Source organism: Arvicola amphibius, chromosome 4, assembly GCF_903992535.2.
Source record: "Arvicola amphibius chromosome 4, mArvAmp1.2, whole genome shotgun sequence".
Classification (NCBI taxonomy): domain Eukaryota; kingdom Metazoa; phylum Chordata; class Mammalia; order Rodentia; family Cricetidae; genus Arvicola; species Arvicola amphibius.
The window spans coordinates 17,359,537-17,385,537 of record NC_052050.1 but is presented as its reverse complement, the minus strand read 5'-3'; the positions used below and the strand labels follow the sequence as shown (position 1 = coordinate 17,385,537).

Here is a 26,001-nt window from a genome sequence, read left to right as displayed (position 1 = left end):
TCTCCTACTGCCCCAGGCCTTGTCTATAGTTGGCACCCATCCTAAAGGACATAACAGTGATGACATGCTTCATGAGCCAACAAGGGTTTTATGTCAGCCCCTGAGGCTGGAGATACGGCCTTCAGCTCTGGAGTGCCACTAGGCTTTTCCTGGCTTAGGAAACTGAACTTCACCGTGGGACCTCACTGAAGAGGAAGGTAGTTAAACCCTAAAATGTAGGTCACCAGGAGAACTGGGGATGCTGCAGAGATGACGGCATGGTGACCAGAAATGTCCAATAATCATGGAAGATCTGAGCCAGCTCCCAGCATCTGCTGTCCCTCTGAGGCCAGGAATCATGAGATGCTGTACTGTTACATGTAACCCCGAGATGAGCTACAGAGCCACCAGGACCCATCAGAAGCAGTGCCACCCAGAGATACCCACAACCTCTCCATCCTCCAAGGCCCAGGTACCCTACACAGCTGGGGACCAGGGATTCAGCCACCCATAGGAATGACTCTGGGCCTAAGGCCCTGTGGAAGATTAATGGGAACAGGTAATGGAGAAACAATAAAAGCACATTCTCTTGATGAGCTGGGGAACTGCTCCCCCACTTAGGCTGGGAAGAATTGGAGTTTGTCCCAAAGATTCTGCATGAAGGGATTCTGGTGAGTTTGGTGATTGTGAGTTCTGGCAGGCCTTGCCCTTCTCTCCCATTCTCTCTGCCTTGCAAAAAAAAAAAAAAAAAAAAAAAAAAAAAAAAAAAAAAAAAAAAAAAAACAGTTAGATTACATTCCTAAAGCTAGCCACATTTGCCTATGGGCCACATCTGCCTCCCCTCTATCCAGAGGCAGTCCTTTGTCCCTCCAATAAAAGACCCCTTTCCCCTTTCCAATCCTCTCTCTCATTTACCACCACACCATAGCCAATTCTAACACAAAGTCCCCTTTCCCTCCTCTTAAAACTGACATCTGCCAAAAGCGATCTACAGATTCAACGCAGTGCCCATCACAATCCCAGCAAAATTCTTCAAAGGCCTCAAAAGAATGATACTCAACTTCATATGGAAAAGCAAAAAAAAAAAAAAAAAAAAAAAAAACCAGGATAGCCAAAACAATCTTGTACAATAAAAGAACTTCTGGAGGCATCACAACCCCTGACTTCAAACTCTACTACAAAGCCACAGTACTGAAAACAGCCTGTTATTGGCATAAGAACAGACAGGAGGACCAATGGAACTGAGTAGAAGATCCGATATCAATCCACACATCTTCGAACACCTGACCTTTGATAAAGAAGCAAAAAATATCAAATGGAAAACAGAAAGCATATTTAACAAATGGTGCAGGCATAACTGGATATCAACATGTATAAGAATGAAAATAGACCCATATCTATCGCCATGCACAAAACTCGAGTCCAAATGGATCAAAGACCTCAACATAAAGCCAGCCACACTGAACCTTATAGGAGAGAAAGTGGGAAGTACACTTGAACGCATTGGCACAGGGAACCACTTCCTAAATATAAGCCCAGCAGCACAGAGAAACCCCAGTAACTGAGAGAAACAATTAATAAGTGGGACCTTCTGAAACTGAAAAGCTTCTGGAAAGCAAAGGACATGGTCAACAAGACAAAATGACAGTCTACAGAATGAAAAAAGATCTTCACTAACCCCACATCAGACAGAGGTCTGATCTCCAAAATATACAAAGAACTCAAGAAATTGGACACCAAAAGATAACATAATCCAATAAAAAAAATGGAGTACAAACCTAAACAGAGAACTCTCAACAGAGGAATCTAATATGGCTGAAAGACACTTAAGGAAATGTTCAACATCCTTAGTCATCAGAGAAATGCAAATCAAAACAACTCTGAGATTCCATCTTACACCTGCAAGAATGGCCAAAATCAAAAACACTGATGACAGCTTATGCTGAAGAGGTTCTGGGGAAAAAAGAACACTTCTGCATTGCTGGTGGGAATGCAAGCTGGTACAACCCCCTTGGATGTCAGTGTGGTGATTTCTCAGAAAATTAGGAAACAACCTTCCTCAAGACTCAGTAATACCACTTTTGGATATATATCCAAAGGATGCTCAATTGTGCCACAAGGACATGTGCTCAACTTTGTTTGTCATAGCCAGAACCTGGAAACAACCTAAATGCCTGATGGAGGACTCTCATTGGTTAATAAAGAAACCGCCTTGGCTTTTTAATAGGGCAGGATTTAGGTGGGTGGAGTAGACAGAACAGAATGCTAGGAAGAAGGGAAGTGTGTCAGATGTGATGAAGCTCTGGCCCAAGATGGACATACGCCAGAATCTTCCTGGTAAGCCACCACCTCCTGGTGCTACATAGATTATTAGATATGGGTTAAAGCAAGATATGTGAGAATTAGCTAATAAGAGGCTAAAACTAATGGGCCATGCAGTGTTTAAATGAATACCGTTTGTGTGTTGTTATTTTGGGGCATAAGCTAGCCAGGCGTCCGGGAGCTGGGCGGCAGGAACACGGCCCGCCACCTCCTCACTACAAATGCCCCTTGATCAAAGCATGGATAAGGAAAATGTAATACATTTTCACAATGGAGTACTACACAGCAGAAAAAAATAACAACAGCTTGAATTTTGCAGGAAAACGGATGGAACTGAAAAACATTATTTTGAGTGAGGTAACCCAGACACAGAAAGACAGTTATCATTTTACTCACTCATAAGTGGTTTTTAAACATAAAGCAAAGAAAACCAGCCTACAAATCACAATCCCAGAGAACTTAGACAAAAATGTGGACACTAAGAGAGACTTACATAGATCTAATCTACATGGGAAGTAGAAAGTATAAAAAGACAAGATCTCCTGAGTAAATTGGGAGCATGGAGACCTTGGGGGAGGATTGAAGGAGGGAGGGGAGAAGCAGGGAGGGGAGAATAGAAAAATGTAGAGCTCAATAAGTATCAATTAAAAAATAAAATAAAAAAGCAAAAACAAAACAACAAAACAAAAACCCTGACATCTGCACAGCCATTTGCTCCTCTTTTCTGCCTGAGTCAGAAAGCTGCCGCTTTAACTTCTCTTTCCCACTTAAGAAAACATCTCTCTGTGAAAACAGGTGTTTGGGTGTGGTTTGTGCCTACTCTGGAGTTTGGAAGGAAGCTCCCACTATTTGGGGGTCTCCTTCACTATGCACTTGTTGGATGGATCGTTGAGGAAGAAGCCTGGAAGGCAGCTATGAGACAGTCCTGGAGCCTAGAGTGTAGCGGGGAGCGCCCACTCAGGACTGGCGGATCTGTGTACAGAGAAGTCCACAGGAGGCGTCTGCCCCTGGGAAGTGAATGCAGGCCTTCAGGGGGATTTTTCCCGTGATGAGGTTGTGGGGTACAAGGCACAATCGGCGCTAGGGAAAGCCCTCCAGTGTGGTCTGATGGATTTTTCCTCAGCCCCAGAGATCGGCCTTGTGACGTTGACGATGAAGTTGTTTCATCTGCCTCCAATAGGACTCCTGACTCACAGTAAACAAAACCGTCCAGAGACTGAGTCATACATCAACATGACAATTTGTTTTTCTGAAGTGGACGTATACTTGGCTGAACTAAGCTCTGTCCGCAGTGTGCTTCTGAAACAGAAACCCACTTCGGGTCTCAGCGACACGCCCTCCCTTCTAGAAAGCGATGGGCAAAATTTCCTTGTGAGCCCATTTCCCATGGGGATTATCAGGGTAACGCAGCCACTGAGCCTAAAGATAAACTGTGTTTAACGAGTTGTTTAATGAGTAGCATAAAGTTCAGGCTACAGCTGCCTCCTCATGCTTAAGTTGGGCTTACGGGGTTTCTCTGCACATAGCTAACTGCAACCTAACTTGATGAACAGATTGCGGCCTAATCCAAATCAGGTGGCCTGCTCTCAGCCAATCTCAAGCAGTCATCCGTCATCCACCAATCAGAGTGTCAGTTCCTTTTCTCAGGCTGTATGAATACCCTGCCCACCTGGTGAAGCAGGACATCCAGAAATCAGTGCCGTAGGACTCACTATTAGGTGGTTACAGAGTCACAAAGCCGGTTAGAATCCGTACGCATAGCTTCTTGCCTGGAGTCATCAGGAAGATAAAGTGAGTTGTTATGGGGTTTGGGGATTTGGCTCAGAGGTAGAGCCAAATAAGTGTAAAGTAAGTGTAAAGCCCTGGGTTCAGTCCTCAGCTCAGGAAAAAAAAAAAAAAAAAAAAAAAGAATATGAAAGTGTATCTCAGATCTGCGTACACATGCGTAAGTTCGTTGCTGTTTGTTTTTGTTTTTGTTCGTTTTTTGAGACAGGATATCACTGTATAGCTCTAGCTGCCCTGGAACTCACTATGCACACCCAGCTGGCCTCGAACTCAAAGAGATCCGCATGCCTCTGTCTCCCAAGTGCTGGGATTAAAGGCGTGCGCCACCATCAGCAGATGTTTAAGTTCTTAAATGTGTATACTAAAAAAAAAAAAAATGAGGAACTTGTTACAAAATCCAGAAGATAGAACTAACTAGTCTCCTGCTCTGCACTCCTCCCCCAGCCCCCAGCTCCTCAACCCTGCCCCAGCCCCCAGCTCCTCACCCCTGTCCCAGCCCCCAGCTACTCTTAGAAGAACCACAATCAATGGTCCTTTATTTATGTCCCCCACAAAAAAACACTCGCCTTTTTCTATCTTTGTTTTGCACATTTTTATCTATCCTTTGTGACAATTTCATACATTCATATAATACATTTGATAATATTACACACACACACATTGTCCTCTCTCCCCCCACACTCCCTCTTGACTCCCCTTTCTTCCCAATGAGTCCCCTCCTGCTCCATCTCTCTTTTTTTCCCCAGTGAGATTAATGGGCCAGGAGTTACTTCCTGAAACACAGAGGAATTTACCAAAGGCTACACTACTGAAGAAAACTCTCTCTCTCTCTCTCTCTCTCTCTCTCTCTCTCTCTCTCTCTCTCTCTCTCTCTCTCCACACACACACACACACACACACACACACACACACACGCACGCACACACACACACTCCAGAAGAGCTCCTCCATCATGCTGTGATGCTGATTGGGCCAATCCTGCGCAGCTATTGAGAGAAGAAGCATCATGTCAAGTCCAGAAGACAGCATCCCACAGCCTTCCTCCATGCTCTGGTTCTTTCATTGTGCCCTTTGTTTTTCTTTCTTGTCTCCAAATGCTACATTGACAGGCATAGACCACCACACCCAGAAGGCAATTTCCCCCTGGGTCCTGGGCTTTGAACTCGTGGCATCACATATATATGGCTAGTGTGCTACTACTGACCTACAACCTATGCTCCAGACCTTGTATATCATAAAAGTAACCCCCTGGTTTAAATAAGACTATGTGAGAACCAACATGAACCCTATAAATACTTTGGTTTCCCTAAACCCCAAAGCTGACACCCACCTCACAGCAGTCAGTGATCCTTGCTATTCCTTTCAAATGTGACTGTCACGGCTCATTCCAGAGAGAATAGTCTGCCCAGGAGACCAAGTTACAAATGAGAACATGCTGGATTAGCCAGGCAGTGGGCAGAGGCGGTGGCAAGTTCCTAGGGGATATTTCTGTCATCCCAGAAACATGGAATGAATTGCCTCTGTCCCTGAAGGGAGATTTATCATCCACCCACCCAGCCGCCCCTCCATCCCTCCAGCCTCACTGCAGGGGCCTCTGCTAGGTGCCAAACAGAATTCAAGGAGTAACGAGGCTCACTCTCTTTTTGTGTCATTTACTAGAGCGAGGGACAAGAGAAGGCAGCCAAGGCACCTCTTGCCACCACGATCATTTCACAGATCCAGAGACAAATGTGACTTTCCCAAGGTCACACAGCAAGAGCAAGGCTGGGCCAGGGTGAAAGGTAGGCTCAGGGAGAGAACTCTCTCATAAGGTGGGCACCCATATACAAAAGAACGGAGTGGCAAGCTGTGGCTGTGGAGGGGATCATTCTGGGCTCAGAGCCATGAAGGGGACCCCATCTGATAGTGGGGTTCAGGAAAAGTCCATGGTCTTGGGAGCACTCAAGGTTCTAGGCTTCGGTTAGAGGACTCAGAGGTATCAGGAGGGACGTTCAGATAAGGAGCCATCATCAGCCATGGGTGACCCACAGCCAGAGAGTTAGTGGGGTAAATCCCAGTCTCTCCTCTCTCCAGCCAGAGTTTTCTGTTGGCTAAACATGCTGTGAATTTGAAAGAGGAGGCTGTCCACGGGTATGAGTTCCTCCCTCCAGCCCTGGAACAGTACGGACGGCAAGGATAGAGGTGGAGGACAAACACGTGATTTGCATGACCACCGGTCCCTCTCTGCCATCAGTTAGTATCTGTTCTCCCTTTGTGTCCCTTAACCCAGTCAGATTTCTGGCCATGAACCTCTGCTACAATGTGACAGGTTCTTCCACCACGTGACTCCAAAGTCCCTTCTGCCCTTAGCCTGCAGATGGGACCCAATGCCTCAAGCCCTCATCACCACCTGACTATATAGGGGTAGAACCCCAGGCTAGCCCCTCACACAGGAGAGACTCAGGCAGAAGAAGCAGGGGAAACACAATGCTTTCCCTCCCGGAATATGCTGCTGTGTGGCCTTTGGCTGGACCCTGTTTACTCAGGGCTTCTATGGCTCAGGTGCATTTGGGAGGCACTGGCCCCTGTCCAGCTAAGCTACTGGGGCCTGGCCACACGGCAGGCAGCAAAAGCCAAGGCTGGCTCAGTGTTACAGGCCTAGCTTTAGAAATCAAGTGATGGGTAGTCAGAGGGAGAGGCAGCATGTCTTCGGCCAACTTGGAACAGAGATGGCACAGCCCAGCCAGGTCCCCTCTAGACTTAGACCCCAAGCCCTTGCAGCATCCATGGGTGAAGAAGCCAGTATGGCATCACACCGTATGCAGGAGGTCAAGAGCCAGAGCCTTAGCTGAGTCAGCTGTGCTCCCCATCATATCCGGTCCAGGGAAACTGCTCACCCCCTAGGCAGAACTTTTCCCAGCATGCGATCTCCTGCATAACGCTGCTGTCTAAAACCCAGTTGTCCCTGGTGTAGCGGTGCATGAACGTAATCCCAGCTCTCTGGAAGCAGTAGTAAGATAAGCAGGAGTGCAAAGCCAGTCTGGACTGTTCACCAAGTTTAAAAGAGCCTAGACTAGCTAAGTCCCTGTGCCAAAAATGCCTATCATGTGGCTCAGTTGGTAGTGTTTGCCTACCGTGCATGAAGTCCTGGCTTCAGTCCCTAGCACCAAACAGACTGGGCATGGCAACACCTGCCTGGCATCCTAGCACTTAGGAGGTAAAAGCAGGAGGGCCAAAAGTTCAAGGTCATCCTCAGCTATTTTGCAAGTATAAGGCTGATCTAGGCCACATGAGACCCTGTCTCAAAAACAAACAGATGAAATAATAAAATAAACATTTTTTAAAGATAACAAAGCTTAGTCGAGTGGTGGTGGTACGTGCCTTTAATCCCAGCACTCAGGAGGCAGAGGCAGGCGGATCTCTGTGAGTTCGAGGCCAGCCTGGTCTACAGATTGAGTTACAGGACAGCCAGAGAAAAACCCTGTCTTGGCAGGGAAAAAATAGTTGAAAGCAGAGAGCACCCTGGCATGGTGACAGCTTGCTCCTCTGATTCCAACACTTAGGATGATGAGGCAGAAGGATTGTGGGCTTGAGGTCTGCCTGGATTACATAGAAAGAAGAGAAGGAGGAGGGAATTTCTTCCTCACAGTTCCTCCCCTTTCTCTGCATCACTTTTGGTACCCTCTCTCGGCGTTCTTGGGGTTCACAGGAAATAGTCTGGAAACCCTGGTCTATTAGTTCCCTAAGTATCCCGGCAGCCCCTCCATGCTCTGAGTTGTGTGGCTATTTGTTCTGTGTTGAGGATTGAAGCTGGGGTCTCGTACCTGCTAACCACAAGCTCTTCTGCAGAGCGGCATCCAGCCCCTCATGACTATGTAGAAAAGTTAAATGGTATCTTAAATATTCATGTGCCCGTTACCTAGGTTTAACAATTAACAATGGAATCTGCTTTCATCAGGATTCTTACACTCCACTCCGTTTCTTCCTGTATCACTCAGTACAAATCCAGGACATCATGACATGTCATCTGTAAATATCTGAGTTTGAATCTCCAAAAGATAGGCCATCACTTTTATTTTATTTATTCATTTTGCTTTTTCAAGACAATGTTTCTCTGTGTAACACAGCCCTAACTGTCCTGGAACTAGCTCTTGTAGACTAGGCTGGTCTCAAACTCACAGAGAACCACCTGCCTCTGCCACCCAAGTGCTGGAATTAAAGGTGTGCGCCACCACTTCCTGGCTCCTTTTATTTTTTTAAGATTTAGTTTCTCAGTTTTTATGTGTGTGCTGTGTGTGTGTGTGTGTGTGTGTGTGTGTGTGTGTGTGCAAGCACACGTTCTTGCAGAGGCCAGAAGATGGCATCAGAATCCCTGGAGTTGAAATTAAAGGCGGCTATGAGCTGTCCAGTGTAGATATTGGGGATGGAACTGGAACCCTCAGTGCTAGAGGTGACAGTGCTCAGAGATGTGAATGTGGCCCCTCTGTGATTTCCATGCAGAAAAGGACTTCTAGGTTTGGACCCAAGTTTCTTAGAGTACCAAGTCTGCCATGCATGGTGCCACTGCACTGGCTAGGCCAGATGGCCTTGTGGGTGTTTTGAGCGCGATAGCTCTTTGTTTAGGGGTGCACCACTTTGTACTTTGTAGGATATCCCTACAGAATCCCTAGACCCTTAGATACCAGCAACAACACCCCTAACCACAACAATCAAAAAATGTCCTTACACATTGCTAAAGTTTCTCCCTGGACTGGACACAAAAGGATCCCTGGTCTACAGTTTCTGCCTTAGGCTTCTAGAGGAAAGTAATTTCTCTGTAGAGATAAGTGAGCATGTGTTCTTCTTTTTAAAAATTCCCTTCTACTTCCAGAATGTTCTCAAGGTACCTTTCCATTCATACAAACCTTTTTTTACTTTCATGTATCTTCAAAAAGTCTTCTTACAAAACAACAAAATAAATAGAAACAAGAAAACATCACACACCAAAATTAGTCAGACACCAAATCTATGTAACTCAATGAATGTCTATAATATTTATTTGCATGCTTTTAATAATTAAGTTATAAATTTTAATAATAAAAAGAACAAACCAATAAACTTTAATGGCTTTCTTGGCCCCAGTTAATAAATGCAAAAATATGGTAATTGTGCTCCAGATAAGTATACATGGTGCCCTTGATTGATGCAAACTCAGACTTGGAGAAAGACAAGGAGGAGCCACAAGAATATTCTCCTTGGCCTGTGTCATTACCAAGCCCCATCCTAGAGTCTGTCTCATCCCAAGGTGTCACTTTCCTGGAACTGAAGCCACCTCTAAATCACAGTACAACTCCCTAGAGGACCGGGTTCAAGCCATCTCTCTATGGTACATAGAAACATCCAGAGTGGGAGTCAAGGATATGGGGTTGTCTGTGTCTAGCCAGCTGTGTGGCCATGGGCAAGGTGTGGTGTGGCTTTCCTATCTTAAAAGGCTGCTAAGATCTCCATCACAGAGCTGTTGCAGAGATGAAATGAGAAGATGTTTGTGCAAGAGCTGAGCCTTGGAAGCTGCCTCACAAATCCTGCTGTTAGTGCCTGCAGTTCTAAGGGAGTGAATGGACGATGTCACCCTTTCTCCAGCCTTCCTCCAGCCGCCAGCCTCCGAGACCAATGTTTGGTCTCTAAGGAAATCTCCTCTCTGCCACGGTCACCTGCCCACACTCTTCTCTCAACTGTATCCTCTCACAAAGGCGATAAGATCAAAACCAAATGGTCCTTCTCTACTTAGTGTGGCACCAGAATCCCACCCCAAAGCTAAGGGCAGTGCAGGATACATCCCTAGAAAGATAATGGCAGAGATTCCCATTTGTAGTATTTTAATAATAAAATTGGTAGCTGGGCTGCAGCGTGTCTTAGCTGGTAGAAGAGTCCCTGGAAGCCCTGGGGTTCATCTGGAGCATAAACCAGGCATTGTGGCATGTGCCTGTAATCCCAGAATTTAGGAGGTAAAGGTAGGAGAATTAGAAGTTCAAGTCGTTCTTGGCTATTTGGTGAGTTCAAGGCCAGCCTGGGTTATATGATCATCTCTCTCTCAAGAAAAAGAAAGAGAACGTGAAATGACTCAGCAGATAAACATGCACTTTCCATACAAATCTTGATCTGAGGTCCGTCCCTGGAACCCATATAAAAGCCAGACACAGTGGTGCAAAATCCTACACCAAGATGGGAGATAAAGAAGAGAGAGTCACCTAGAAGCTGAACGGTCAGTTAGCCAGGAGTAGGAAGCACAGCAGAAATTCAAGAGACCCTACCTCAAGAACAAGGTAGAGCGCTGTTGACATGACTCAGCAGGTAAAGACTCTGCTTTTCAAGCCTGAGCCTGTGGCCTGAACTAAATCCCTGGAAATCCATGTAAAGGTGAAAGGGGAGAAACAGCTCCACAAACTGTCCTCTGATCTCGACATATGTGCCATAGCCTGTGTGTTCACATATACATCACACACACAATTAATAATAATAATTTTAAATAATTATTTTAATGTTTAAGTGTGGAAGTTGAGAGCTGACTTCTGAAAGTTGTCCTTTGACTTCCACACACATTCTGGGACATGAGTTATGCACACACACACACACACAGAGTAATGATAATAATCTTTTTAAAAGAGTTTAAATAACTTTGTGGTGGCGGCTACACCTTTAATCCCAGTACTTAGGAGGCAGAAGCAGGCGGATCTCTGAGTTTGAGGCCAGCCTGGTCTACAGAGTGAGTTCCAGGATGGCCAGGGCTATACAAAGAGATTTTTTTCTTGGAAAGTGGGCGAGGCTTAAATGGCACAGGCACTGCAAGGGAAGCTCTTTACACACCTTATTTGTGGAGAACAGGAGGCACGTGCTACTAAACCCATACCTTCCTCCCTCCAGATCCCGCAAAAGCCTTGCCTCCTTGATGGCACCTTCCCTGTTGGCACACACAGGATTAACATTCTTGCCACCGTGGCCACAGTGCCTGGTCTATTGTTGACCTAATTTTACTAGCTTTTAATTATTTATCAAAGTGTCTGCATCCCATTCCACGCTGTGAACACCTTGAAGGCTAGGACCCTGGCACATTAATCATTATTAGCGATGGCATCCCACAGTGACTGGCATGTAGTTGCTGCTCATTAAATGTCTGTTGAGTAAGTAGAGGCTCTAACACTGTCTCTCCCAGTGATCCTGGGATTCTAAAGGCTGCTCTCTCTGCAAGGCCTTTCTCCTGGCTCCATCCTTTGAACTGGGACTGCGGGCATGTGTGATTGACAGGCCGATGGGAGTCTGCCAGCTGTGTTTCCAGTGTGTGACAAGGCAAGTGTCCGGATGCGCCAACGCCGTCCGCTAGAGTCATGCGGGCCTACTGGATCTTCTAGGTTTTGAACTATGCCTTTATTTTGTGTGCCTCCATTAAAAAAAATATTTTTCATTTCCTAGTTATTTCTTACCACTGAATTTGCAATAGTGTCAGTTGTGACCAATCAGAAATGTGAAAATAGCCAAGTTTGATGGAGCATGCCTATAATTCCAGCGCTTGGGAGACTGAGGCAAGAAGATTGCCAGGAGTTAGAGGCCAGCCTGGGCTACTAAGACCCTGCTGCAATAAATAAATAGTCCCGGTTCTTAGTAATCTGAGAGGTCCCATTGTCCAACACCCCCCTTCCCCGCTCCCCCCTAACACACACTCCCACTGTCCTTACATCTCTCTGATATCTGGAAGGTCAATCGAATGTCTTTTATTTCTGTTTGGGTGACTTATGCTGCTCCTTTCTTTGGAAGTGGTGCTGAGTGAGAGCTGACTCCTGCTTGGACCTAGACTGGATAGAGAACAAAAGGAGCCAAGGGAACAGAGTGTGGGAAGGCTCGGCTGGGGAAAGAAGGCTCCAATGGGGCAGGGTGTGGAGAGGCTGCTGAGGAGACCACCCTGAGCATTGGGTTGTGTGCATGTGTGCATGGGGGAGGGGGTGGCAAAGACCAAGCTGGCAGAGCAGCGAGGACTGAAGGTAAAAAGTTTCAGTCTCTGGACAAATACAAGGGAATACTGAGGACCACTGAACCGCGGCTCTCAGAACAAGCTGAATCCTGGCAAGCAAGCCCCCACTCCAGCCTCGGATGCCTGATGGAGATTAGATCAGGGAATAACACAGCCGGAGTGAGTTGAACTGGCAGGAGACACTTCGGGGAGAAGGTGTTCACAGGCTCAAAGCCAGAAGAACCAGAGTTGATTTGTGTGAACGGATGGCATTAGCATATTTAAAGATCGTGTCAAGGGGAGGAGGGTGAGCTCAGAGCAGAAATCTGCTGCTGTTTATTGAGCCCAGGGAGTCGGAATCTGGAGAAGGGCAGCCCTGAAGCTGTCCTTCTCCCCCAGAAATTGTGCTCCAAGGCCAGGGCTGGGATGTGGCCCTGGGGAACGAGCTAACCTCCCCTCCCTCCCTCCATCCCACAGTCCAGGGTTCGGGGCCCTGCTCAAGAATCTACTTCCTGCCAAGAATTTCCTGGAAGAGCACCCAGCCCACTCTATCTTGATGATGACCATGAAAGGGACTATATGCCAGGCACCGTGCCAAGCCCTCTCCCCTCCACAGCCCTCGGAGATGCTCATTCCTGTGCCCATTTAATACATGAAAATATTGAGGCTCCACTAAATCACTTTCTAGAGCTGTTTGGCTTGAACTCTGAAGAGCCTAGGCTGCCTGACTCCAGGACCAGTAGGCCATCCATCCCTTCACTCTATAAATTTCCCTTTTGTTGGTAACAGTGGGGACAGTAAACTGGCAATCTGGTTAGTGTCCAAGCATCTCTCTGGAACTGATTGGGCTGAGTCACTGCCCTGAACCTGAAGATTCAGGACTCTCTCTCCCCTGGGCTGTGCACACACACACACACACACACACACACACACACACACACACACACGATTAAATCAATGTGACCAGTGAATCTTGTCAGTAGCTCCTTCTACCTCAGCACCAACAACCCCATCAGAGTCAAGACCCCCAGGTGTCTTGAGCTGGAAATTAGGAAGGAGGGTATTGCCTACTGGGGATTTGGATAAGCCATGCTCCCCGTGCCTCAGTTTCCTCACCAATAAACTATCACACGACCCATAGCGACTCCAGCTCCAAACTGCCTTTCCACTGGGCCCCTAGATGTGTTGGATCTGGCTCAGTGTGCTGAGAGCAGAGTGTAAAGGAAGGGGGTATACAAAGTATAGGGTCCAGAGCAGTCAGGCTCAGCGGGATTTCAAAGTAAGCTGGTCCCGGCACTAGGACCCTGCCTCTCGGGTGCTTCTGCGTACTCAGGAGCGGCCACCACAGGTTCTGAGGAGTGAAGATGTCTCCACCTCTGAGAGGCTCCTTTTCTCCCTCTCCAGATTCGGCTGGGGGCTAGTGGGGAGTGCGAGGCGGGGAGGGGGGAAGAAATCAAAAGGCCAGTCCTCCTTACGGGCCTAAAGCTGGCGAGACCTGCTTTTCAGGTTGGAATGGAGTTGAAAAGCCAGCCCAGATGAAGATCCCGAGGTCCGGCGGGACAGCCCACCCTCAACCCCAAGATCTTAGCCAAGAGGGGGCGCTGTGACCCCCTCCACGCCCTGCCTGCTGGATTCCCTGTTGTGTCCACAGCGGCGCAGCGCAGTGCGCGCCCCGCTTTGCCCTCTGCACAGTCCAGGTGCCCAGCACTGCTGTCTCCATTTCATCTTGCGAATCCTAAGTACGACCTGGATCAAAGTGGCGGACTCTTAGTTTGAAAAATGAATAAATAAACGAATGAAAGATTGAAAAAGGAAGAGCTCCTGCCGCAGAGCTTTGGTGTCTCTGCACACCCTGGGTGTGTCTAGGCCAAAGGCGCGGGTGGGGTTGGGGGTCGGGCCCGGGCTCCGCTCCGGAATGAAGTGGGGGCGGCGGTAGATCTCCTGGCTGGATGCAGGGCGGGAACGACCCAAATGTAGTTCCCGGCTTCTTGTTTCCATGTAGGCTGAGCTTGATGGAGATAGCCCTATTCTCCAGCTCCTACTAGCCTCCTAATTTCCCCAGAACCCTGCAAGTCCCCCGAGACCCCCGAATTTCCTTGGTCCCGACCTCCAGCCACACAGGAGGCTAGAAGAGAGACACTGATTGCTATCCCGCCGCCGCCTCCCCGATTCCTATTTCTCCCAGAGCTGCGGCGGCCGCCACCGCTGCCTGCGCGCCCCGCGCACTGCCGCAAGCCGGGGTGCGGAAAGAGGGGGGTCAGCAACGCCCGGCCAGGGGCTGGGCAGCGAACCGAGGAGGCGGTAGCCGGCAACCAGCGGAGGGGCGAGGCGCGGAGGAGGCACTGGAGGAGAGGGGAGGGGAGGAAGAAAGAGGAGGGGACGCGAGGCGAGGGGGCGGGGAGCCGAGGCGAGCGGCAGGCGGACCGTGGGGGAGGCGGCGGGGCGACGCGGGCTCCAGGCGGGAGTGAGGTGGCGGCGGGTCGGGCTGAGTAGGGAGACGGAGACCAGACTTGCTCGCGAAAGGCGAGCCAGAGCCGACCGCCGGGGCGGGGCGGGGCGGGAGGGTGCGAAGCCGGGCGCCTGGGAGCAGCGCAGCGGCCCGGGAGACCGGCCGCCCACTGGAGACCGCAGCCGCCCGTTCTCGGCTCTGGGATGTCGGAGGGATCCTGGCATCTAGGACGCTGACGGTGCGAGCCCGAGGATGGGACGGCGCCCACAGCTCCGGCTTGTGAAGGTAAGAGCGGACCGACCCGCCGGGGATCAGAGACACTCTGGGCCGGGCGAGCGCAGGACAAGCGTGGGCAGGGATGCTGGGGGAGGGGAGCAAGGAACCCGGTGCGTCCCGGGAAGCTGGGGTGCAGCCTGATATCCTCTACCTGGACCTCTGAAGCCTGGCTTCGGAGACTGAGGAAGAACTCCGGTGGAAAAAGAAGGGATAGTGGCGAAGCCGTTGCGGTGCCGGAGGAGGAGGGGGTCCGCCCACTCTAGGAACCGGCTCAGCGCGAAGAATCGCTGCAGTCTTAGGGGCGGAAGCGACGTCCCCTCCGAGTCCTGGAGGGGGTTCCCGTCCCCGCAAGACACCCTCCGAGCCGCCCCTGTCCCGGTCCTGGGCGCGCTTTCCTGCTGGTTCCCCTCGATAGAAAGCCTCAGGTTCCGGAGATAGATGCGGCTGGCGCCTCGCGGCCCTCAATCCACATAGCATTTCTGGGATGCCACGGTGCCGGTGCCTCGGTCCCAGTGTCCGGCCGGTTCCCCCCACCTCTCCGGGCGCCGCAGCCCCGGAGCGCAACGCTTTCTCTTCAGCCGGCGGCCGCGCTCGCTCCTGCCACCGGGCTGGGGAAGCAGTACGGCCGCCCGGAGTTTCGTAAAGTCTCCAGCAGGCGTTTGCAGCGCCTGCTGGTTGAAATTCGGGGGCGATCTGGGGCTGTGCGGGGGTGGACAGAGTCAGAGAAGAGCTAGGTGCTTCGCAACCCGGCCCGCAGCTTAGAGACAGGCGTCACTTCTCTGGTGCCAAGTGCGTCCTGGAGCGCACGGGCTCGCTGGGTACCAGCACCTCAGCGCTGATGCCTGGAAAGGTGAGTGGGCCTGGGCGCCGCCGCCCCACCGCTCCAGTTGCCATGCCTGGGTCACAGGACTGCTCAGAGCCTACAGGGATCTCCTGGGCCCCAAACAGAGACACCGGGTTAACTGTGGCCAGGGCATTCAAAAGCAATTGCGTTCAAAAGATTTAAGTGGATTTGGGGGCGGAGGGGGTGGGGGGGAACAGTGAGGATTGACTGACGACTGACTTTTCCATCAGTTATTAAGCTGACTGTACGTTTACTTGCTTAAAAAACGTTTGAGTTAAATCACTACGCTTTTAAAATGTGACTTATGCCCGGCTTACCAGTGACTCAGGTTCCCGTGTCTTCCCTCTCCAAATACTCAAAGATTGTCTTCAAATCTGCAGTAGTTTCAGTGAAACCTAAGGGCTGGAGCCTCAGATTATTCTCTGGGTGACCAAAGTCCCCCTCAAAGAAGGTAGGAAGATACAGGGAGGTTGCATAGCTCGGCATCAATGGGAGTATTTTTCCAAAGCTTGCCTGTGTGCTGAACCCTGATCTAAATTCACAGAGGAGTTATTATGTAGTTTTTTTTTAAGCGAATTCAAAAGATTTGGGCTGTGGATATTTTCAAGTTTACATGGAAATCAATAAATGTTCTTTTCTCAAGCCCTTCTTAGAATTGTATGCAATGACCTGTTTAGAATGTTCACGTTTTCTTAAAATAAAAAGGCTCTTTTTTTCTCTTGTTCCTACTGGCTAGTAGGCGTTGGGGGACTTGTCTCACCTGATACATTCAGCAGTTCTCAGGAAATGCCGACTAAGGGGCAGTAAATGTGGTGTTTGTATGCCACACACATATTTCCTGGTGGTAGTCTAGTTTTTTTTTTATAAATATTAAGTCATTTAGTCTTCATCACCATCCAGGAAGTAGGATTATATCCTAGGCATAGAGAATCTAAGCCACTTTTTCAGAAAGGAGCACCATAAGCTTGGCAGTCAGCAAGCCTGACTTTGCCCTTAGCACCTGCACATAGAAATCAAACCCAGGCACTCGCGGCTAAGGCTTCCTTTCCAGCTTTTGCCAGTAAAAAAAAAAAAAAAATCTTAAAACCCACTCTCAATCCCTACCCACCAGGAGCCTGAGAGTTTCGTCAGTTTGAACTCTAGGGAACTTGGAGATCATGCAAAAACCAGTTCTGTTACTGATGACAACCAGACAAGCCATGCTGGGGAAGGGGTCATTCAGGATCCTGTAATGAGGGTTTCACATTGAATTAGTTATAGAGCATTGTGGGAGAGTGTAAGAAAGATGAAGAATGTGTGTGTGTGTGTGTGTGTGTGTGTGTGTGTGTGTGTGCATGTGCACCCATACATGCACCAAATGAAGGGAGATACATGTGTGGAGTGTTTATGGATCGAATACAGGTGAGCTGGGTGCTGGTGGTGCACGCCTTTAATCCCAGCACTCGGGAGGCAGAGGCAGGCGGATCTCTGTGAGTTCGAGACCAGCCTGGTCTACAAGAGCTAGTTCCAGGACAGGCTCCAAAGCTACAGAGAAACCCTGTCTCGAAAAAAAGAAAGAAGAAAGAAAGAAAGAAAGAAAGAAAGAAAGAAAGAAAGAAAGAAAGAAAGAAAGAGAGAGAGAGAAAGAAAGAATACAGGTGAGGCATGGTCCCTCGCCCTGTCACCCCACTGGCTGCTTTTGCTGGAGACCGGTCTATGCTCTGGTAACAAGTGACTCCTGACAGTGACTATGAGGGGTGAACCAGGCCTCAGCGGGTTCTTACAGGACAATGAGTGTCCAGTGACTTACAGGGAGGCCATTTTCATTGCTGTTGGTATTGTTTATGACTGTTCAGAAGCATTAGGTACAGTCTGCGAACCAGAGGCTATAACTGTGACATCACCCCTTCCATTGCCACTGTGACAATGATCCTTGCCGGTCCTGTTTTTAAAGAACAGGTCTGGGCATTGTTGTGACAACGGACAGCCCTCGCTCTTGCAGTTTCCCCACCCTGGTCTTGTCCCATGCCATTTCTGAGCCCTCGGAGAGAGCTTGCCCACCGCTGGGTAATGGCTGTAAGTGGCCATGAGTGATCCTCTTCCTATTGTTCTTCTGCTTAAGTAATAATGGAGCTGGGTTTTCTAGAGGTGCTGGGAAGAACAGAAGGGGGAAAATGAGCGAGGGTGGGACTGTAAGCTGTGGAGTATGAAGTGGCCTGGGCCACAGACGGGAAGCAGAGTAGGAAAGGGAAGCCCCCCAAACAAGGGCAAACCATGGGATTTGATAGCCGGCCTAGGGAGAAACCGGGCAGCTCAGGTTTCTCAAAGCATGCAGACACAAAAAGCAAGAGCCTAGAGCTCAAGTGGAAAATCCATTTCTTATCCTTGTTGACTTTTGACTCCTTGGGGGCGCATCAGCAGCCAGCAAAGATCAACCTCATATCTTTAGGGGTCAAATGTGCCCTTTGGCTCCACTGTTAGGGTCTAGATTCTTGCCAAGATCCAGAGCTCTGGTCCCAGGGAGTGGGAACAATGGGGAAGTAAGGCCTCCGTAGAGGCAGCAAGGTGCAAGGCTGAGAATTTCAATAGCAGAAGGGGTAGGCAGGCCATCAGCTTGGAAGTCAGCAAGCCTGACTTTGCCATTAGCTCTGCAAACAGTGGACTGTATGATTTCAAGTAGGTCACCTTCCCTCTCTGAGCCGCAGTTTCTCTGTGTGAACTGACTCCCTTTACCTGTTTGTCTCTCTGGAATGTTCCCAAGAGCTCCTGAGGGCTTCAGCCTTACTTGGGAAGAGCAGGTCCAGTAAACCCATTCTGCAGCTCTGCGCCTCTTCATCCAGGACCTCAGTGTGTGGGGACCAAGTATTCTCTGCTTACTTCCCCTTCATAGCACCGGGCCTGGAAACCCAGTGAACACAGATCGTGTCTACCAGACACCTACAGTGAGGGTTGTGTGCCACCTTCTCCTTCTAGTAGATGTAGTTGGGATGAAGGAATTCTTGTCCCCGTGGGACATGAATGTCACCTCCAAACGGAGGAGCTAGAGAGAGATGTAGGCTTAGATGAGAAAGCGGCAAAGCCAAGCCATCTCAGATATGGAAAACACTAGAGTCCCATCCTAAGCCACTGTGGTTATTACAAAGGAGGATCGAAAGCAGCAGGCATCTGCACAGCTCACAGTGACCTGCTGCCTTAGGAGGCTGGAGAGGCAGCCTTGTAGGGACTCTGGAAAGACCGAGTGAGCCCTGCAGGGTCCTTCCCTTCCTGCCTCCTTCTGGATGACAGGAGAGCTGGGTGTGCTGTCTTTCATCTCAGATTCCACCCCGGCCATTTCTGGACTCTCTGGAAATGAAAGCCCATAGGGGACGGAAAGACAAGCGGAGATTTTGACTGCAGTTTTCTGGTCAAATAATGAATTGTTAATTAGAAACGATCTCTGTCCTGTTAGAAGTTACTGTCAGCAGAGACACTTGCAAGCCATACACCGATTCCTTTTTAAATACTCTTCACCAGACATTTGCTCTTGGCCAGGCGTTTTCTTGTAGGAGTTAGGAGCATCCGTGTAGCAGATGTGGGCTTGAATCCCGACTCGGCTGTGAGGCTCTAAGAAGCAGGGTTAGCACTCTGATCTGTTTCTGTGTGGTTTAAAGGATGGGAAAGACGAAGCTGGAGAGATTGCTCAGTTGGTACCGTGCCTGCCGTGAATGTGTGAGGACCTGAGTTTGGGTCCCTAGTATAAAAACTTGGGCATGGCAGTTATGTTTGTAACTTCAGTGCTTGGTGAGTGGATGGGAGTAGAGGGAACGTACAGTAAGACAAGTGGATCCCTGAAGCTCGTTCATTAGCCAGCCAGCCCAGCCTAGCCTAATGGATGAGCTTCGGCGTCTGAGAAAAATAATGACCAAGAGTCCTAAAGATACCTGATACCTGTCTCTATCCTCCCCACACACATGAGCATCGTTGCTCACACTAACAGGCATACGTATCTCATGTGCACACATGAGAACACATTACCCACACTAACAAGCACACGTATCACATGTGCACACATGAGCATGCGTTACCCACACTAACAAGCACACGTATCACATGTGCACACATGAGTATGCATTACCCACACTAACAAGCACACGTATCACATGTGCACACATGAGCATGCGTTACCCACACTAACAAGCACACGTATCACATGTGCACACATGAGCATGCGTTACCCACACTAACAAGCACACGTATCACATGTGCACACATGAGTATGCATTACCCACACTAACAAGCACACGTATCACATGTGCACACATGAGCATGCGTTACCCACACTAACAAGCATACATATCACATGCACAACACAGCACGCATACGCACTCTTCCCAAAATTAGAAAAATGGGGTAACTATGACTTCTTGCACTGCTGCATGAGGAATGAAACAATCCTAACATGTCGGGCATATAGTCTACCCTTAATAAGTGTGGGCTGGAGCTGTCCTGTAAGATATCCTAGCAATGGCTCCAGTCTAACAAAGGCCATCAGAAGTGGGGATGGGGGAGGCTGGGATGCAGCTCATTTGGTTGTGTTTGCCTAGGCAGGAGGTCCTAGGTTTGGCCCCCCAAACTGCATAAACCAGGCATGGTGGCTCATGCATCCGTCATTCTAGCACTCAGGTAATAATAAGAATTAGAATTTCTTGGTCATACTGGGCTATGTAGTGAATTTGAGGCCAGCCTGAGCTACATGAGACCCTATCTTGAAAAAAATCAACTAAACCAAAAATAAATAAAAATTAAAAACTTGAAGAGGATGAGGAGAAGGAGGGTCGGGGAAGTGGGAGGCGAAGGAGGAGTCGGGAAGAAGAAACATCCCCAGGGCTCTTCACTTCTCACTCCCTGGGGGAAAGGCTGGAGCCACCAGCCTGCAGCTGAGCCAAGGTCTGGGGCCAGACTGATGGTGGAAGCCAGTGGACACCTGCAAGGAGGATGACACAATGTGATTAACTTTGGGGTGTGAGCAATTGCTTTGAAAACAACTCTTTGGAGTCTGTCAGGCAACAGGATATCAACCACTGATTTTCCAAGCAGCAGCTGCTTGGGTGGAAGTAAAAAGCCCGAGGGCAGAGAGAGAGAGGGAGGCAGAGAGGGAAGGAGGCCCAGCCTAGCGGAATTTCACCCCAGAATTGGGACAGGTCCTTCCTCCTGTGTGAAATGGACGTGTCGGGATTCTGCTCCAGGACACAGGACCCTGTGCCCAGAGCCACCTCTTGAGATGCCTGATCCAAACCTGTTCTTTGGCAGTCATCCACCGGGAAACTGCTCCTGGATGGCATGAAGATGCTATGGGCACAGAGAGTCTCACCACTGGCCTGCTGGGCCCAGGGAACAGAAAACTACAGGAGCTCAGAGGTGGTCTGAGTGGCACCCACCCTCCTCTCTCACCCTGATATCTGGTCTGGTGGGGAGCCAGGGCACTGAAGTCAGAGTTCAGAAGAGAAACTGAGAAACTGGCTGGGCAGGTCCAGCTGCTTCGCTGCCTGGGAGGGGATCCCTGGAACTCAGTTTGAAGTCTCCTATGTTACATTGAACGGGGCTACCAACCTTCTGGCTTCTTTGGGCCACACTGGATAAAGAATTAATTGTCTGGGATGTACAATAAATGCTGGAGCTGTCCATCCTACCACCCAAAGGTATAATGTGGCCGAAAGGCCGTGAGTGGGACACCCCTGGTAGAGATCTAGGGCTGCCATGAGGCAGAGTAGGACTCTCGGTTGAGTCCCCAGGCACTGGGAGGTCATGACATTCAGGGGGGATGAGAACAACTTACTGGTCAAGATCCCTGGCAAGCACCCAGAGTGCGAGCTAGAAGGCAGCCTGCCCAGGTACAGGGCTAGGACAGGAGCTGGCTGCAACAAGGACAGGATTGTCATCTGGCAGAGGGAAAGGTGTGATCTTCCCCTTTGAGGTCTTTTGCTTCCCCAGCCCTCTTGGGAAGGGCTCTGGTTTCCAGAAGGCCTTTGCTGGTCAGCGGTCCCCTTCCACTACGAGGATATTGTTGGTGGGCAGCCTGTGGGTAAAGATGGGAGAAAGATAGAGGCCTAGGCAGCAGCAGAGTAAAATCTTGGCTGATGAGAAAGGATTGGGAACAAATACAAGTAGGGCATGGTCCTTCTGGGACCAGGCTCTCCTGTAACGAAGGACCAGCCTGGTTCGCAGCCTTCTCAGGTTGGACAGTTGTGTTATGATAAAGGAGGCAATCTTCAAGACAGTCTGGTAGAGAGAGACTTCACTGGCTAAAGGAGAGGAGAAAGAGATCTGAGCAGGCTTGAGGAGGATGACTTGCATCTCTGCTTTGGTCATTCTGGCCTTTCTTTTTTCTCTAGGCCCAAGATGGCATGTATCCCTGCTTCTGAGTGTTCAGTAACACTCATGGGTTCCCCTCCTGACCTGTGTCCCCTGACACGAGCTGGGGGTGGTCCCTACACTGGGAGAGGCATCTGCATCTTGAGGGCTTCTAGAGAGACATCACTAATGGGAGATCAGGGTCCAGGCTGGGGACACAAGAGAACAAGAGTCTTCTTAGAGGCTGGGATGTCACAGAGCAGTCTCTGTTCCCCAAGGTGGAATTACTGATCCTCCCGGTATCAAGGCAGGAGTAGTCAGAATGGTGGCATTCCTGCCTCCTCTAAATGGTCTTGTCCTGAGTGCATGTCATAACCCCCAGCACCCTATGGGTGGCAGTGGGACAGCTTGGGGTCCTTTCTCTGCACATAACTGGACCCCATGGTCCAGGGTGAATGCTGTTGCCAGCTGTGAGACACAGGCCAGGAGTGGCAGGCTCATGTGTACCCTGAGAAACAGAGTGTCCCAAGGAAGGGGCACATCCCTAATACTAAAACTATAGGAGTCCTGAGGCAAGAGTCAGTTCTGTCGCTTCCTGGTCGGGTGACCTTCAGGAAGTCACACCATTCTCCCGGATTCTGTACCTTCTTTACCTGGACAATGATGAGGATTAAAGCAGGAAATATTTGTGTGGTGAGCAGCCTGCACCCACTAAAGCTCAGAGCAGGGAACCTGCTGCTTTCATGGGTGCCAGCCGTCTTCCCCGTTCCTCCCCTCATGCTGAGCTTGGCAGTTCCTCCGTCTCCTCTGTGAGGCCTTCTGTAATGAGCTCTGTCCTCCAGCTAGCCAGCCGGGAGAAAGACCACGGGGATTTTCCAGCCCTCTGCAGACTAGCATGTGGTCCCGGCTGCACCCCGTGATTCACCTTGCCGGTTTGACAACACTGGAATTGGTCTAGACCCCGTTCAAGGAAAAGAGTTTATCGACAACTTGCTTGGATGTCACAGCAAGGTCAGATTCCCATCCAAGTTTCTAAGTAGTCGCTCTCTGTCTTTAGACTTAGCACACTGGGCACTGGTATTGAGTTGTTTGTCTCTGGCAAACCTGCCCAAACAGGTCATGCGCACTCTGAGCAGCACACTTCTGGGATGTACCTGAGGGCGACAGTCCCCACCCCCGGCACCCGGATCACTGCACAGGCCCTGTATGGCCATACCCTTTGGACCTGATCAGCTCTGCTGTAGAGACTTGCGTTACAAGCATCTCTAGGGGCTGAGGCGGTGGTGTGGAGCCTAGGAGAAAACCTTGAGAATTATCCTGGCAGGACTGAGTGCTGGCTTCTCTCTCATCCTTATCCTACAGCAGTAGAAACCCTAATATGCCCGTCAACCTGTCCCTTGTCACGAATGTAAGAGAAAGTCTAAGCATAGTCAGTGGGTCCTAGTGCCCCAGAGAAGATAGAGATGTTTTTCCTTGAATAGTGTGCTCATTTATAGCTACGAAGGCCAGTCCTTCACTGTCTGTCATTGGGTTGCGACTCAGTCTAGATAAAAAGACCAATTCCCATATCCAGGATCCTGGTCTGCCAGGGAGCTGGTCCTGTTCTGCCCTTGAACTTCAGCCACATCAACAGTCGATCCTTTCTCATCTTTTTGGCCTTCTGCCACATCCCACCCTGTAGGAACCAGGAGGAACTGGCTGGGTGGCGTCCACTGGCCAGGTGGGATCCTTGCTACCAGTCTCCTGATCTCAACTTGAGGCCAGAAATTGGGAAGCAAAGGGCCATGGACAGGGAGCACTCAGAATTTCTCCCTTGATGTAGATGGCTCTTTCCCTGTGTTTTCCTTTTTATCAAGGACCTCCTTCGTCTCCACTTCTCTTCCTAATGGGCAGACAGGTGAGTGCCATCAGAATGGGGTGGCCAAGGCCACTGCTGTAGGTGGTCACAGCTCCTGAGAACAGAATGGAGATGTGGAGACCAAGTAGGGACAGTCCTGGTAGGAAAGACTGAGTCAGGAAAAAGCACCTGCAAGGAGAAAGCCCCTTGCTGTGGAGCTAGCCAGGACCTTGACCCCTTGTTATTCTGTATGCAGCGAATCATCAAATCTTTCCAAGACCTCTTGGCTATAAATGTTTCATTCTGACTAGTCCCATTTATAGAACAAGGCCGGGAGAAGTCCAGTGGTTTTCCCAAGGTTATACAATTGGGCCTGGAAGTAAGCTATTCCACTGTGGAGCTCTCTGACCCCAGAGTTAGAGGTCTGGATTTGGGCATTCCTGGGGGTCTGGGAGCCAGAGCTTATTCATACCTATAAAGGAATTCTGGGAACAAATGTCCTTCTCATTTCCCACTTGTGGAAACTGAGGCTGGAAGAGGAACTTGCCCACTGTTCCAGAACAAGCCTGTCAGAGCCACACTTCCTGCGCCGGAGTGCGCCTTTCTTGAGCTTGTCTCTCTGAAGTCCAATGCAGGGATGTGATGCATGAAGGCATAACAAGAGGAGGGAGGGCACTCCAGCAGGAGGAGAAAAGGAAAGGAGAAGGAAGTAGGTGTCCAAGTATCTTGGTGGACCTGGGCACAGTGGCACATGCCTGCAATCCCAGCAGGAGGAGGCTGATGCAGGAGGATCACCCTGAGTTCAAGGTCAGCGTAGGGCACATAGTGAGTTCCTAGACTAGAGTGAGATCTTGTTCCAGAAAATCAAAGGTAGAAAAAGAAGAAAATTAAGGAAGGGAGGGAGGGATAAAGGAACAGGGGGAGGGAGAAAGGAAGGAAGGGAGGTGAAGTGCTAAAAGTTGTGGAAATTATCACAGGACCCTTTGGACCAAGGATTTAGAAAGGGAAAGTTAGTCTGTTCATTCATTTGTTCGTTCGTTCATTCATTCATTCATTCATTCACAGGTCTTGCAGTTCATTGAGGTTATCAAAATAGCCATGGACCCTCCCCCAGAAGCTTATAGCCCAAGCAGACATACTCCTGTGTCCTCAAAGGCCAAGTATAAACTCTATTGCCCTGTGGGAGAAGCTGGGATGGGGCAGGTCCCGCCCTGCCATGAACGAAGGGAGGTTAGAGACCTGTAGGAGTGGGAGCAAGGATAAGGGAACACACATGGGAGCTCGGGACCCAGGGAGACAGTCTGGAGGTGGGGAACGCCCAGGCATGCACCCCCCGCCCCTTGAGTGTAGGCAGATTTTTCCTTCCATTTTTTTCTTCTCTGCACAACAGCAATTTAAGCTAATTAAATGCAACAATACATTATTTCTTGTCTACCTGGAATAATCTTTCACTGCTCGCCCACTTTGGGGGGAAACAGGCTCTTTCCCTTCAGATGGGGACAGGTTGCGGCTGTCAACAGAAAGAGATGGTTTGGAAGGAACTGGCCTGGGGCAGGGTAAGGGGAGAGAGGGCTGCATGGGCATATCAGGAAGACAGAGGAAGGACTTGTGACATTGCTGCCCTCTGCCCTTAGTCCCATTTTGCCCTGACTTAACTTTTGAGCATCTCTGCGGATCAGAAGCAAAGGTGTCCCCTTCACGTTTCAGCTGGGCTGTGAACAGCTTGCAGTCTGAACCACCACTGACCCCTGACACTTGGGAGTCCGTGGAGTCCTGGGAGTTGCCTGTGGGGTCCTTTGCTATCCCCAGGACCCCTGTCCAGGGTCAGTCAGCCCATAACTGAGCGTGTATCTGTAGCAGATGGGGGTTGAAGAGTTGATGGCACTCGTCTTGTTTCTGCAAGCAGATCCTAGCATTTCAGTGCAGTGGGGGAGTCGGCTTGGGGAAGGAAATTATGGTCTATGAGTCCTGTGTGCTTTCACATCTTGGCTTGTTCCCCTTGGCCTTGCGTAAGTCAGGCTCCTTCAGAGTATGGATCGAAACAGAATAGTCAGAGGAGGGCAGGAGAGATGGCTCAGTGGCTAAAGTATTAGCTGCGTAACTGTGAGGCCCTGAGTTCATATCTCCAGCAAAAAAGCCTGTGGTGTCTCAGGGCTCACTAGTCAGCCAGCTGAGCTAATCAGTGAGCTCCAGACTCAGTGGGAGACCCAGTTTCCAAAACTAGTGTGGAAGTGATAGAG

The 26,001-nt window shown here is 49.7% G+C and overlaps 1 protein-coding gene across 1 annotated transcript in view; it reads left to right on the top strand.

Moving 5' to 3' along the window:
* The first annotated feature begins 22,922 nt into the window (after positions 1 to 22,922).
* The window catches only part of Crhr1 (corticotropin releasing hormone receptor 1), a 33,325-nt gene continuing 30,246 nt past the window's right edge, over positions 22,923 to 26,001 (top strand). Inside the window, exon 1 of the mRNA XM_038327188.1 lies at positions 22,923 to 22,952. Within this exon, the coding sequence (XP_038183116.1) occupies positions 22,923 to 22,952 (30 nt within the window). The remainder of the gene's footprint in view (positions 22,953 to 26,001) is intronic.